The 15,917-nt window shown below is 45.3% G+C and overlaps 1 protein-coding gene across 1 annotated transcript in view; it reads left to right on the top strand.

The window, feature by feature from the left end:
* The window catches only part of PITPNB (phosphatidylinositol transfer protein beta), a 28,210-nt gene extending 13,149 nt beyond the window's left edge, over positions 1 to 15,061 (top strand). The window contains 5 exon segments of the mRNA XM_083476754.1: positions 8,854 to 8,931; positions 10,329 to 10,439; positions 10,675 to 10,797; positions 12,284 to 12,369; positions 13,499 to 15,061. Of these exon segments, the coding sequence (XP_083332880.1) occupies positions 8,854 to 8,931; positions 10,329 to 10,439; positions 10,675 to 10,797; positions 12,284 to 12,331 (360 nt within the window). The 3' untranslated portion in view covers positions 12,332 to 12,369; positions 13,499 to 15,061.
* Positions 15,062 to 15,917: the final 856 nt, after the last annotated feature.

Below are 15,917 nucleotides of genomic sequence, written 5' to 3'. Positions count from 1 at the left end.
CACGCTGACTTGCATATTGAGTGAATCTTTTGAATGTGCTTCCTCTTGTTTTAACATTCCTGCTAATTTAGTTTTAATACATGAAATTAGGTTAAGAGAAGTGAGGAGCTGCAATCTTGCTGGAGGCGCCTGCTGTGGTTTGACATGAAGCCACGGCTGACTCTGGTTCCAGCACTTTTTAATGCTGTTCTTGAGAGGGCTCATTAGCATATATATATATATATATATATATATATATATATATATATAATGCAGGGGTTGTTGTGGAAAGTGTTTCTGAGTGAATTGACAGTCTCTCTAACAATATGGAGAGCAGGATTTTTCACATTAAATGAAAACATATTGGAGAGAACAAGCCATTCCCATAACCTTGAAATATCACTGGGGCTCACCAGAGTTGCTCAGTATGCTTTTGGTTGTAAAAATGTTTTGCCAGCAGTTGGGAATCACCATCCTAGAGAAAAGGTGAATCCAACTGTGACAGCCTTCCAAAGGATCTGTAAAACTGCAGTAAGTCAAGCCCACTCCCCTTTATAGGGAGCAGAAGCAAAGGGCAGTCGATTGACTCATGTTCCTGCCTGTCACGCCACAAAGGGGTTAGTGTCCCCATTCTGCCCACCTGCCTACACACCAACACCCCCACAAAGCTGCCTGTGGGTGGGGTTTCCCCTTTCTTCCTTGCTCCCCTTCTCCTTGTGCCCTCAATCTTTCCCAACATCGGGGTCTTTTCCAGGGAGTCTTCTCTTCTCATGAGGTGGCCAAAGTATTGGAGCCTCAGCTTCACGATCTGTCCTTCCAGTGAGCACTCAGGGCTGATTTCCTTAAGAATGGAGAGGTTTGATCTTCTTGCAGTCCATGGGACTCTCAAGAGTCTCCTCCAGCACCATAATTCAAAAGCATCCATTCTTTGGCGATCAGCCTTCTTTATGGTCCAGCTCTCACTTCCACACATCACTACTGGGAAAACCATGGCTTTAACTATACGGACCTTTGTTGGCAAGGTGATGTCTCTGCTTTTTAAGATACTGTCTAAGTTTGCCATCGCCTTTCTCCCAAGGAGCAGGCGTCTTTTAATTTCGTGACTGCTGTCACCATCTGCCGTGATCATGGAGCCCAAGAAAGTAAAATCTCTCACTACCTCCATGTCTTCCCCCTTCTATTTGCCAGGAGGTGATGGGACCAGTGGCCATGATCTTCGTTTTTTTGATGTTGAGCTTCAGACCATATTTTGTGCTTTCCTCTTTCACCCTCAATAAAAGGTTCTTGAATTCCTCCTCACTTTCTGCCATCAAGGTTGTGTCATCTGCATATCTGAGGTTGTTGATATTTCTTCCGGCAATCTTAATTCCAGCTTGGGATTCATCCAGCCCAGCCATTCACATGATGAATTCTGCATATACGTTAAATAAGCAGGGAGACAATATACAGCCTTGCCGTACTCCTTTCCCAATTTTGAACCAGTCAGTTGTTCCATATCCAGTTCTAACTGTAGCTTCTTGTCCCACATAGAGATTTCTCAGGAGACAGATGAGGTGATCAGGCACTCCCATTTCTTTAAGAACTTGCCATAGTTTGCTGTGGTCGACACAGCCAAAGGCTTTTGCATAGTCAATGAAGCAGAAGTAGATGTCTTTCTGGAACTCTCTAGCTTTCTCCATAATCCAGCGCATGTTTGCAATTTGGTCTCTGGTTCCTCTGCCCCTTCGAAATCCAGCTTGCACTTCTGGGAGTTCTTGAGCCTGCCTTGTAGAATTTTAAGCGTAACCTTTCTAGCGTGTGAAATGAGTGCAATTGTGCGGTAGTTGGTGCATTCTTTGGCATTGCCCTTCTTTGGGATTGGGATGTAGACTGATCTTCTCCAATCCTCTGGCCACTGCTGAGTTTTCCAAACTTGCTGGCATATTGAGTGTAGCACCTTAACAGCATCATCGTTTAAAATTTTAAATAGTTCAGCTGGAATACCATCACTTCCCCTGGCCTTGTTATTTGCAGTGCTTTCTAAGGCCCATTTGACTTCACTCTCCAGGATGTCGGGCTCAAGGTCAGCAACCACACTACCTGGGGTGTACGAGCCATCCATTTTTTTTCTGGTATAATTCCTTTGTGTATTCTTGCCACCTCTTCTTGATGTCTTCTGCTTCTGTTAGGTCCTTTCCACTTTTGTCTTTTATTATGGTAATCTTTGTACGAAATGTTCCTTTCATATTTCCAATTTTCTTGAACAGATCTCTGTTTTTTCCCTTTCTATTGTTTTCCTCTATTTCTTTGCATTGCTCGTTTAAGAAGGCCTTCTTGTCTTTCCTTGCTATTTTTTGGAAATCTGCATTCAATTTCTTGTATCTTTCACTATCTCCCTCGCACTTTGCTTGCCTTCTCTCCCCTGCTATTTGTAAGGCCTCATTGGACAGCCACTTTGCTTTCTTGCATTTCCTTTTCGTTGGGATGGTTTTAGTTGCTGCCTCCTGTATAATGTTACGAGCCTCCATCCATAGTTCTTCAGGCACTCTGTCCACCAAATCTAAATTCTTAAACCTGTTCCTCACTTCTACTGTGTATTCATAAGGGATTTGACTTAGATTGTATCTTACTGGCCCAGTGGTTTTTCCTACTTTCTTCAGTTTAAGCTTGAATTTTGCTGTAAGGGACTTCCGGTTTGGCGCGATCAGCTAATGGCGGATTCCCTCCGAGCTCCGGAGGGAATCGGCTCGGTGGAAGAGGGGTCCTGCTGCAGTGGCGATGCAGGGACCCTCAGAAACCACAGGCGCGGATGCCTGTGGACCTGGTGACTCAGCGGGCACCACTTGCGCCCCCTCCGACTTGCAAAGAAGCCTCTTTAAAGGCTTCGGAGCGGGTGGCGGAGAGCAGCGTGGTGCTGTGAGTAGACCGCTTCTTCCACGGAGTGAAGCCGCAAGCCATGGCTGGAGAGCGCTGACTTCTTTCCTTGATCTTTTGGACTACAAAAAGTAACAACCCGTGAGTAATACGGAAATTGGAATTAAAAATCTTTTTTAATTGAATTTGGTACGACCGGGGGAGGTGCCAAAAGGAAGTCCGCCTCCCCCCCCCCCTTTGCAGACAATTTAAAGCAAGAATCAGATAACTAAGGTTGAGAGACTGTTTTCCTCTCTTTGAGATAAAAATCTTTAATTTCACGACTTGGATATACAATTTATTACTGGAGGATTAGAACTGAACGACAGAGTTGAAATGTAACCCCCCCCCCGGAACCGGGAGCGATCCGCGAGAGAGCCTGCAGAAGATATTTACAGAGTTTGACAGCTGTCAAATGAGCTGCCAAAGTCAGGAAATTCTATTTGTTGCTACTTTGGCCGGTTATTTTTGTTACATTGGACTGTGAGCTTTTGCAAAAGGAGAGAAAATAAGAACAAAATAACCTGATTGTTGGAGAAAGAATACTTAGTAACCAGAATCGCTCTAGAGGGGGTTCTGAGATATTACAATGGCTACAGATGGAAAATTACAGGCAGAACTGGATAGGGTGTTTGATTTCCTGGGAAAGCTGCAAGAGCAGAGTGATGTTATGGCGGCAAATCTTATAACCTTGAATCTTAAAGTAAACAATTCTGTTGAAAAAGACTTGACGCAAGAAAAATCTGCAGCTAGAAAGGAAAATACATGTGTTGTTTTGGAAGAATGCGAAGGAGGAGCTGAAACGCCACAAGTGGAAAAGAACAACCAGAGGCCTGTTGAATTGGAATGTAAGGAAAGCAAGGTTTGGATGAAGAAAATTTGGTTTGAAATGGAGAATGAGGACTGGGGATTTTTCCCTATAGGGAGTCCGGAAGATCTATGGATTACAAATTTGATCAAGGTGAAAACTGGAATGTTTGGGACATTTGGGACACTTGGACTTAGAAAGAATAAGAAGCAGGACCTGGACTCGTTTTTCGAATATGGTGGGCTGGTTGGAAAAAATATAGACCCTAGTGGGTCAAAAATGCTCCGAGACCTGATGTTCAACATAAAGGACTGTCAACAAAACCGGCTGAAAGGGACTGAGAGAGATTTAAGAGCCTCGGACGTGGTAGATCTATGCTGAGAGCTGATAGACTAATGGACAATTTTTGGGGATCGAAACCGGGGGAGGGGGGGAAGCTGTGGAATCCAAAGGGGTATAATTATATGTTTTACTTGATAGGTTGTCTTGTAATTATTTTAATAATTGGGAACCTCGAGAAAGGGAATTTGGGTCGACCTTAGAAAAAGGGCTAAGATGAATTAAGTAAAATATTAATAAGGGATAATTTGGGTACAAAGAACTTGCTGAGCTAAATTTTGAAATTGGGATGCAAGAAGGGGAGGTGGGGGAAGTCCGGGACAGTGGTTAAGAAAAATAAGGTTTTAAAAATTATATGTGTTATTTGTATGTCTATGTTTTTGTGTTTGTCTAAAAAAAATTGAGAAAATCCTAATAAAAATTTTATTTAAAAAAATAATGAATTTTGCTGTAAGGAGCTGATGATCTGAGCCACATTCAGCTCCAGGTCTTGTTTTTGCTTCTCCATTTTTGGCTGCAGAGAATATAATCAATCTGATTTCGATGCTGCCCATCTGGTGATGTCCAGGTGTAGAGTCGTCTCTTGTGTTGTTGGAAAAGAGTGTTTGTGATGACCAGCTTGTTCTCTTGACAGAACTCTATTAGCCTTTGCCCTGCTTCGTTTTGAACTCCAAGGCCAAACTTGCCAGTTGTTCCTTTTATCTCTTGACTCCCTACTTTAACATTCCAATTCCCTATAATGAGCAGAACATCCTTCTTTGGTGTCATTTCTATAAGGTGTTGTAAGTCTTCATAGAATTGGTCAATTTCAGTTTCTTCAGTATCAGTGGTTGGTGCATAAACTTGGATTACTGTGATGTTAAAAGGTCTGCCTTGGATTCATATTGAGATCATTCTATCATTTTTGAGATTGCATCCCAGTACAGCTTTTGTCACTCTTTTGTTGACTACGAAGGCCACTCCATTTCTTTTACGGGATTCTTGCCCACAGTAGTAGATATGATGGTCATCCAAGCTGAATTCACCCATTCCTGTCCATTTTAGTTCACTGATGCCCAGGATGTCAATATTTATTCTTGCCATCTCATTTTTGACCACATCCAACTTACCAAGGTTCATGGTTCTTACATTCCGGGTTCCTATGCAATATTTTTCTTTACAGCATTGGACTTTCCTTTCGCTTCCAGGCATATCCGCAACTGAGCGTCCTTTCGGCTTTGGCCCAGCCACTTCATCAGCTCTGAATCTACTTGTACTTGTCCTCCGCTCTTCCTCAGTAGCATGTTGGACGCCTTCTGACCTGAGGGGCTCATCTTCCAGCGTCATAACTTTTTGGTGCCTGTTGCCTTTGTCCATGGAGTTTTCTTGGCAGGGATACTGGAGTGGCTTGCCGGTTCCTGCTCAAGGTGGATCATGTTTGGTCAAAACTCTCCACTATGACCTGTGCATCTTGGGTGGCCCTGCACGGCATAGCTCATAGCTTCTCTGAGTTATTCAAGCCCCTTCGCCACGGCAAGGCAGTGATCCATGAAGGGGACAACAACAGTTAAAGGCCTTTTTTGCCACAAAAATGGCCTTCAAAATAGCTGCAATACAAATCAGAATTGTAGAGTTGGAGGGGACCCCAACGGTCATCTAGTCCAACCCCCTGCAATGCAGGAATCTCAACTAAAGCATCCATGACAGACGACCCTCCAACCTCTGATTAAAAACTTCCAAGGAATGAGAGTCCACCACCTCTTGTGGACGTCCGTTCCATTGTCAAAGAGATCTTAGTTTCAGAAAGTTTTTCCTGATGTTTAGTGAGAATCTCCTTTCTTGTACCTTGAAGGCATTGGTTCGAGTCCTCCCCTCTAGAGCAGGAGAAAACATGCTTGCTCCCCCTTCCATGTGACAGCCCTTGACATATTTGAAGATGACTATCATGTTTCCTCAGTTTCTACTTTACCAGGCTAAATATACCCAATTCCCTCAAGTGTTCCTCATAAAACTTGGTTTCCAGACCCTTGATCATCTTGGTCACCCTCCTCTGCACACCTTCCGGCTTTTTAAATTGTGGTGCCCAGAACTGGACACAATCCTCTAGGTATGGTCTGACTAAGGTAGAATAGAGTTAAACTATTAGTTTTCTTCATTTGGACACTATACTTCTGCTGATACACCAAAGAATGACATTAGTTTTTTCCACTGTTGGCTCGTGTTAATCTTGTGGTCCACCAAAACCCCTAGATTCTTTCCACATATACTATTGACAATCCAGGTGTTCCCCATCTTATATTTGTGCAGATAGTTCTTCCCGCCTCAGTGTAAAACCTTACATTTGTTTCTACTGAAATTAATTTTGTTAGTTTGGGCCCAGTTCTCCAATCTGTTAAAGTCATATTGAATCCAGATTCTGCTTTCTGTGACATTAGCTAACCCTCCCAACTTGGTGTCATCTGCACATTTGATGTGCATTCCCTGAATTCCTTTCTCCAAGTTGTTGAACAACAAAGGGCCCAGAATTGAACCCTGTGTCACCCCACCTGTCCCTTTTTTCCAGGATGATGAGGAACCATTAGTGAACACTCCTTAGGTTTGGTCAGCCAACCAGATACAAATTGAGGTATCATGGGGGACTTGTCAGAAGCTTTACTAAAATCAAGATGCATTAGGTCCTCAGCATTCCCCTGATCCACCAAGCTTCTAACTCATCAAAAGAAGAAATGAGATTCGCCTGGCATGATTTGTTCTTGAGAAACCCATGCTGGGTCTTAGTAATCACAGGGCTCACAGATCAACTGTTGAATTATCGGTTCTAGAACCTTTCCTGGTATCTGCATCAAGCTGACTGGTTGGTACTTACCTGTGTCTTCCTCCACCACCACCCCCTTTTGAAGATTGGGACAACATTTACTCATTTCCAGTCTACAGGGACCTCACCTGTTCTCCAAGAATTCTAAATAATTATAGACAGAAGCTCTGAGATTACATCTGCAAGCTCTTTTAGTACCTGTGGGTGCGCCTCATCAGGCCCTGGAGATTTGAGTTCATTTAAAGAAGCCTAGTGTTTCCTTAGCACCTCTTTTCCTATCTTGGGCTGCAGCTCCCTCCTGGCATTGTTTACTCTGTTATCTCCAGGCATAGGTGCCAACTCCTAGGGGCCATTGGAAGTGGCTTAAGTGCTGCTCTGCTGCCCAGGAGGGAGGCCTGCCCACAAGATGGTGCTCTCATTGCCGGGCAAAGGAGGAGGAATCTGAAGCAACCAGCCATTGAAGATTTGCCTGGGCTGCACTGGTTTGATAATGAGATGAAGAGTCTGTAGTTGGTGGCAAGGAGAAGGCAACTGCTCAGCCACATCTCTCTCCCATTCCCCAATAGCCTCCGAGTTGGCTCTGCTGGCCAGTTGCTTCTCTGTAACTCAGAATTAGAGCTGAGGTGATGTTTGCTCTGTGCTGTAGTTGTTGGACGCAGAAGGAAAAAATACATACCAAGAGTGATTTTGGCAATTGCACAGGAATCCCTTGGCTTCAACTGACTTAAGGCCAAGGTCCCAACTTGCACCTGGCCAGAGCCTGGCGTGTGCACCTAGAGCTGGGAGCAAATGCCGAGGGATGGCAGCAGAACTCCCATCTTCCAAAACTGCTAATGGAGCATTTTGCTTTCTCTGGTATCCATGGGATTGATTCTTGCATACCTGTTCATCATCCTGATGGGGGCAGGGTGGTGGGGGGTCCCAGAGGCTGGACAGTCTTCCATTCTGTTGGTCATATGTCTGGACATGGATTTTTAAAGCCTGCTCACCCACTGGCATAAACAAGTCCAAAATGCTCTCCCTCAACAACAGATGTGACCATCTGTGATTCTGCAGTGTCGGGGGTGGGGGGACAAGACTTTTTTTGGAATGTGTTCACTTGCTGCCATTCTTGCTATCCTTCAGGCATCAAGTGAAGTCCAAACTTTTAAATGGACTTAGGATTCCTTAATGAGGCTTCCTAAATAAATAAATAACACCTGTGTGTAGAGATACTGATGGAAGACGCATTGGGAAGTCAGCTTAAGGGCGAGTCTTCTGGAAAAGTGGCCAGTATTGTGTTAAATTCCCCTTTTTAGGGGAATTAGCTGCTGCTAAATCAGGGGTCAGCAACCTTTTTCAGCTGTGGACTGAAATGTAGCTAAAGCGGGGCTCTGGAATTGGCCCATTCGGGGGTGGCATCACAGTTATACCAGGAAGGTGTAGATTCCCAGCAGTGTGTGAGGCTTTCTTCTTCTCTTCCCCTTGCAAGTTCAACACAATTTCCCCAGCTGTGTTTTTTTATTGTTAGGCAGAGCTAATGTTCTAACGAGATTTCACACCTTGGCTGGTAAAGTGGCCAATTAGATGTGGGGGTTGCATGCTTAACCCTACGCCCCAACCAAGTGGACTCAGTTTTGAAATCATCTTCATGATGTTGTCCAGGGGTCAGCAAACTTTTTCAGCAAGGGGCCGATCCGCTGTCCCTCAGACCTTGTGGGGGGCTGGACTATTTTGGGGGGGGGGAGAATGAATTCCTATGCCCCACAAATAACCCAGAGATGCATTTTAAGTAAAAGGACACATTCTACTCATGTAAAAACACCCTGATTCCCCGGACCCGTCTGTGGGCCGGATTTAGAAGGCAGTTGGGCCACATCTGGCCCCTGGACCTTAGGTTGCCTACCCCTGTACTAAATGAACAGAACACAGCTATACTCTCCTTTATTCTACAGCTTCTGTGGCTCCTACTTGATTGTTTTTTGGCAATGAAAAATGCTGCCTGAGTGCCCCCTCCAAAAAACCCCCATTCTAATTCCTCATTGGGCTTTTGATTTCACAGGACTACAAAGCTGATGAGGACCCAGCCTTGTTCCAGTCAGTCAAGACCAAGAGAGGCCCTTTGGGACCTAACTGGAAGGTAATACTATTTGACTTTTCTGTCCTAATCAACAGAAAAAGTCAACACGGAATAGCTCTTGAGCAGGGATTGCCAACCCAGCACCCACAAGCGCTGTGGTCCTTTGGTGCCCCCAGAATGAACCATAATTCGTAAATTCCCAGCTTTTGTTCTAAAAAAGTTTCTAGCCTTTTTTAGAACCAGATATATGAAATAAAACATATAGACTATTACTGTTTTGGGGGGTTGAGAATCTAGCCTGCTGTACCTTTTCAGTGTTTTGCTTTGTGCCCCTCCCTCTGAGTCACCCCTTTGGCCACGAGAGGGAGAGAGGGAGAGGTGTGCATCTGTTTGGTGTGTTTGTGAGAGAAGGACAAGAGCAAGTGTCTGGGTAGTTTGGGGGGGAGTGGGGGGAGGTATGTCTGAATAGGTGGACTGTGAGAGTGAGGCACAGGTGTACAGGTGAAGCATTTGCCCTTGAGTGAGAGGCATGTTTGCCTGTGGTCTGTGTCTGGGCGAGGGAGGGAGGGAGGGATTTTTCTCCTGGCTGTGGCTTGAGGCCTGAATTGGGGGGTTGTAGGCATAGATCTCTTAAAGCTCCCTTCTCCTGTGAATGGGTGAGAGTCAAGGCAAAACTGGCATGTTAGTTTTCTATCATGGTGCCGGATTTTTGAAGCATTCAGCATCCTAATTAATCCTAACTGCTTCCTATTAATCTGCAACCACAGCAGGTAAACATGCTGGTTGCCTTTAAACTATTTAAACCTTTAATCTTCTTTGCATGTGGAATGTCTGAAGTTTGATGCCCAGGGGCATCTCAAGGCGGGCGGGGGAGAGACTCCCTCCTCGGAAACCCTGGAGAACCATGGCTGCCGTTCCGTGGAGGCAATACTGAGCTAGAAGGGTCTGACTTGGCACAAGGCAGCTTCCTGTGTTCCTATGAGAACAGGGGTACTGTGAATATTAAATCTCTTTTGAGCCTTCTTTTGATATGAAATGGCACACCTGCTCTTGAACTGAATGTAGCATTGATAAAATATCGGTTCATTTATTCTGGCTCTTGGCTGCCCTCGCCTCTTCCGGGGCACCAGCATTTCTTGCTGTGTGGTAGGATATTGCCCAGCCTCCCTATCAGCATGTGCACCAGCTAGAACTGCATTGCACAGCCATGTTGGAAGGAAGACTGCCCACTGGGCCAGAGGCCTCCTGGGTGCATCTTAATCAGCCATCGAAAAGCACTGACAGTGAGGGCCCAAAGCAGCCTTGGAGAGGAAGTCCTGTTCCATAGAATTGTGGCTTGATTTTTTAGTAGGGATGACTTCAAGGTAAGACACTTCAATTCAGTTCCCAGAGTCTGCCTGATGCTTGTCAAACAGAAACGCCCCACTCACCTTCTTCTTTTGCTTCTCTGCAAACAGAAGGAGTTGTCTGCTGATGGAGACTGTCCGAAAATGTGTGCTTACAAGCTGGTGACAATCAAGTTTAAGTGGTGGGGACTGCAGAACAAAATAGAGAACTTTATTCAGAAGGTGAGAAGCTGGGAATGTTTGTCAGAGCTTGGAGGAGACAAGCTTCTCGCATGTTGATTTGAATTGCTTGGTTTGACTTTGGAAGAATTGCCTTCTTGGGGGTAGATCTGCTTCTGGACTGTTCCCTTAGTCCTGTGAGAGAGGCAGCTATGAAGGCTGCAGGAGAAATAGAACAGCAGTTGCTTAGTGAACCTGAGGGACTGTGGCCTCAGCCTGCTTTTTTTTCTCTCTAAAGCAAGAAAAAAGGATATTTACCAACTTCCATCGCCAGCTCTTCTGCTGGATTGACAGGTGGATTGACCTCACAATGGAGGACATCCGGCGGATGGAGGATGAAACGCAGAGAGAGCTGGAAGCGGTAAGAGTGCTCTTGCAGAGGTTTCTGACTTGGCACAGCTGCCATGTTCTGCTGCATTCAGGCCTTCTGGGAAATGCAGAACTGCACTTTGTTGGAGCATTACTGTGGTGGGAGAGACTGCTCAGCCCTCTGGAGGCTCACTCTTGAAGCCAAAAAGACAAGAGTGGCAAACAGAGCTTGTAGGCAGGCTGCTCACTTGAGCCAGCCCCCCTTTTTAAAACCACAGATTGATGGGCTAGCTGCCTCTTTGACCAGGACATCCTGGCCAGTCTGCAGGGCTTTCCTTTCCCCTGTATGAAGTTTGGCTATTAAAACTTGCCTTGGCTTTTTGCTGGATATGTGTGCTTGTTCTGTACGCTTCTGAATTACTGCTAATGCTACTAACGCTACAAGGGACATCTCCCCATAGAGCAGAGTGGCTGAGAAACCTGAGGAAAGAGTCAGAGCAGGAAGGAAGATCCCCAAGAGAGCAAGGGGCTACTTGTTTCATGCCCCCTGGTGTCTGCCACATTCTTCTTCTGCTGCTCATTTGTTCAATCCTCCAGCGAACAGGGATTTTACAGTACATGTACATCATGGAGACTGTCCTGTGTTTCCTTTCTGTCCTTCCCTGTCATGTTGTTGCTGCCTGTCTCCTCTTGCGTGTTGCTTTGTGGGGCTCCCTCTATGGAGGTAAATGCAGGTTGCTCTTGGGCTCTGCACCGGGACCTCCAGCAACCCATCCAGCCCTTGCTGCGGTGCTCCTTGAAGCTGCTGCCCTCTTCACAAGCATCTCTGTGTCTCTGGGCAGCCCAGTTGCACAGATGCTTCCTCGTGTGATCAGAGGCACGGGGTGCTGAGGGGTGCCAAGACTGCCTAGCCTGGAGGGAGGGGGAATGGGCTTTACGGACCTCTTGCCCCCTCAGGACCCGGTTTCTTGCCTTGAGCTCTTCTGGCCTTCCTCCTTCCTTGAAGGTCTCTGGCTGCCTGGCTCATCTCTTCTTCAGCCAGCTTTTCTGTTTCTTCTTGACATCTTGTTGTGTGTGCGCCTTCTCTGATTCATCTCACCTCCTGCATCCCACCTTCTTTCTGTCCGTTGTGACTAACATCTTGCATCTGGTGGTTGTTTGCCCTTCATAGGAGGCCCCAGCAGGGGAGAGATGCTGCAGGACAGGTGTTTTCAACTGTTTTAGACCCAGGGACCACTTTTAACCCTAACATACATTTGGGGATCCATTTCTTAACCTTTTAATATATATTTGCTTGGTGGTAGTTCCTCCTCTTCTTTTTCCATTTCTCCTCCCCTGGGCAACTCGGAGTTTGCCGTTTGCTTGAACTGTGTGCTGTTGATTGCAAATGGGGCGCTCTTCCTTCCTCTCACTTGCTTCAGGGCACAAGGCTATTTGATACTGGCTACCAGAGGCTTTTCTCTGACCAGTGTAATCCTTTCCAACTAAATCCTCCTCTGTTAACTGCCTAGTGGCTGACAGTTTTATTTTGCATCTAGATGCGTAAGAAGGGTTCCGTCCGAGGTACGTTGGCTGCCGATGTCTAGAGGAATCTTCTGTAGGGTCAGAGGCCAAATGAAGCTGTGTAAGTGACTTGGGTGCTGAGGATCTCAGGCCTCTCCTGCCAAAGGACATTTCCTGCCAAGGGGAGTTACTGTATCACTCAAATGATACCACAGTGCTCCTATAGCCTCCTTTTCCACCTTTCCCAGCTCAGGCGCTGGCACCTCAATGCAGGCATTTCATTTGTTATTTACTTTACTTAAAAGAGTTATAGCCCACCTTTCATGATGATGAGGTACAGCATAATATAAATGATAAAGAATTGATCGGTAAAACAAAAAAATAATTCTTTAAGATGCCAGTAAACAAAAGGTGATGAAAACAGTTGCAGAAAAGAAGAAGCTAAAAACCTAAAAATCCTTGGTAAGGAGGCGCATTTTCACTTGGGGATCTGGTGTGCCCGTCAGGGGAGGGCATTTTGCCAGCCAACATGGCGACACACTCCAGGGCAAAGGCATCTCCTCAGAGCGACACACTCTGGGTCCTTGCTTCACCCCAACAGTGAGTGGCTTTTCTTGTGAACGTGACAGTTGTGGTTTTATATCAGAATGTTAAAAAACAAACAAACCCCACCCTCACCCCAGTAGCAGAACCTCATACTTTCCTGCCACACCCTAGATATACCCTAGACGGAGCTATCTGGGTCGCTCAGGACTTTGCTCTGAAGTAGGAGAGGCACTAAAAACTTGGTGGTTAAACTGGAAAAGAAGTAACAGGCTGCAGGCCTTTCCTCATTTTGCAAGGTGTATCTGAGCCATAGTCACACTCTAGGCTGTTTCTCTCAAGTTAGCATGTTTGGGCTCCCGAGGAATTCCAGGAAGGCCAGATCTTCCTACTGAATGAACTACAGCCTCTTGAGCCCCAAAGTTTGGCCTTCATACCTAAATGCACAACATCAGGATCTCTTATTCTGAGTGGGACACCCAGCAAATCGCTGAATGCTGCTTCAATTGTAAATTGACATTCACATCAGCTTCACAACATTCCTTTATCTTGGTGGTTTAGCTGTACGATGTAAAGATGGCTTCCCTGGAGAAATGTTCAAGAGCATTTGTCTGTCTGTCTGTCTGTCTGTCTGTCTGTCTGTCTATCTATCAATGAAAACTGGTCACTGACTGACGGACTCTTCCCCCCCCTCTCCCCCCATACAGTTGCGTAACCAAGGTGAAGTGAGAGGGACAAGTGCTGCCAATGACGAATGAAGACCGATCTGTGCTCAAGTCGCATACATGGCGTGTTGATACAACTGTGTGTGTGTGCATGTGGGTGCATGATTTTTGCATGTGCAATCATGCATGCACACGCTCACACACACACACACACACATACATATGGTGTGCATTTGTACAGAGAGACCGCTGAAGTTTCTCCAAGGTACTGAATCTCTTCCAAAAAAGACAGAAGCTGCTTTCATTATGTATACCCAAAGCAAATAAAGCCACCTAGTGTCATTTAAGAGAGGAAGAGATTGTTGAATTATGCTAATTGGTATGTTTCAAGACTGTTGATGCTGGACCAATTCTTTCCCTCTTGTTTTATGCCTGTCTTGAGTGTCTCTTCCTGCTAGGACATGCCTTGTCTTTTATGCTTGGGTTTGGATCAGAAGTTAATTCCCCATTTTGTGTTTCCTTCATGATTTTGTAATAGGAACTCTGAATGTATTTATAGCTATTTATTTCTAGATTGTCACTATCTTGGAATCAAATCAGAACTGTTTATTGGCAGTAAGGATCATTTACCCCTCTATTGAGTGAAACATACAAACACAACTTTTATCTGCCTGCTGCAAAAGGATCTGTCTTATTGGAGTTTTCTACATTGGAAAATCAAGTGTTTCTTCATTATAATTGGCAAAATAAGAAAATGCTTATAAGTCATAAGCATCAGGAGTAAAGGCATTACTGAAACCTTGTCAGTTCTGTCCTTAAGCATAAATTACCATAAAAGCAAAGCGCCCCAAAAGAGCCAAAGCGGCTGCTTTCTGGAAAGGTTGCCTTTTCCAACAGTTTCGTTCGGAAGCTATGCAGAAGTTCAGGAGTTTTGCACCAAGCACATGGTCACATAAAGCTGGCACTCCAGAGAAATTTCTTAAAGCTGTTTTCAGTTTGAGGAAGGTGAATTGTATCTTGGATATAACTATCACAGTGCTTAGTAGCTCAGCAGCAAATATTCCAGGACCCCAAGCAAGCTTAGAGTTTGGGTTTGGCTTTCTGTTTGAGAGCTAATGGACTTTTGTTTGTTTGGTCGAAAGGCGCTGAGGTCTGATGAGCTCACCCTCTTTTTGAATGAGGCAAGCATGCCACTGGCTTGTGCGGGGGGAGGCACTTAAAGTGCAATAGAAGCTTGCTGCATTTTCATCTGGAGCCTGACCTTTCCAGGATTATGGTGCTTCTTCATCACCCCACCAGATGATTAGCTTTGTAAATATATAAATACTGTTTTTAAGAGACTTGCTCCTCTAGGCTTGTTGCTCATAAAATAATCCAAGGGCTGGCTTTTCCCATGCAAGAGTCTGCTCCCACCAATACAAAGGAGAGCCCCAATACCTGCCCCAAACAGCAAGTTACACAATGCATCAGTTGTGTGGGTTTGGTTGGGGGGGGTGGTTCATAATAAACGAAGAGGGGGAACTTTGTAGCGAATGTAAAACTTAGTTTACTTCTGCAGTTTCTAAACTGTATTAAGAAAATTTAAATAAATTTGCTCAGAAAATACTCCTTGTCTGTTGTGTTTGGCTCTGGTGAAGAAGGGCAGAATTAGAAGCAGTGGAGGGCGTAGAACTGGTTCAGAGGGAGGGGCAGGCAGAGCCTTCAGTCTGGAAGGTCGCTTTGCCTGAAGCCTCACAGAATGGCCATTTTATCAGCCAAAGAGCAGCAGCCGATAGTCCTTTAGGAATTGCCCTCATCTGATGCTCAAAGAAGGCAATATCCACACAGGCTAAGAAAAAGCAACGGTTTGGTTGGAGTCCCTCCCACCCCACCCCAATTATGCCACCAAGGCCCTGGGACAGGCAAAACTGAGTATGCAGCTGCTCGATTATAGGAAGATATTCCTGTGATCGTGAAATTTGGCCATCTTAACTTTGCTATCCATTAGTGTTTATGGCCGGGGCTGGGGGGTTATGTCACTTTATCATATATGAATACATTTTTTGGGCTCTTTCTGAGATTTGGTTCCCCTCTCCCTTCTTCTCTGATTCTTTTCATCCTCTATTGTAGTGAGTCTGGCTCAGTAGTCAATCTGCGTTGCCTCTTATTTGGGATCAAAAGAGACACAGGCCACTTAGCAGGTGAAGGGAGCAGGAAAGAGACTGTGCACCAAAGAAGGCAAAGATTGCAAGACTTTATTGTATGTGAGCTGCTCTGGGAGCTTTTTGCCTGAATAATAGGTACAAATGCTCTAAATAAATTAATAATGGTGGTGATGAAATAATAGAAGAAGCTGCCTTGGCATGAGCACCAGATCCACAATGGCATCCTGATCTTAGTTGGTTGAGCATCCTTTGATAGAGTCCCTTCAGGAAAGGGCTTGTGTGCCATTTTGAGCCGGATTCCCTGTCATATGAGGGAT

This window comes from Podarcis liolepis (genome assembly GCF_965112155.1).
Source record: "Podarcis liolepis genome assembly, chromosome: 15".
NCBI lineage: Eukaryota > Metazoa > Chordata > Lepidosauria > Squamata > Lacertidae > Podarcis > Podarcis liolepis.
This window is presented reverse-complemented; position numbering and strand designations above follow the sequence as displayed.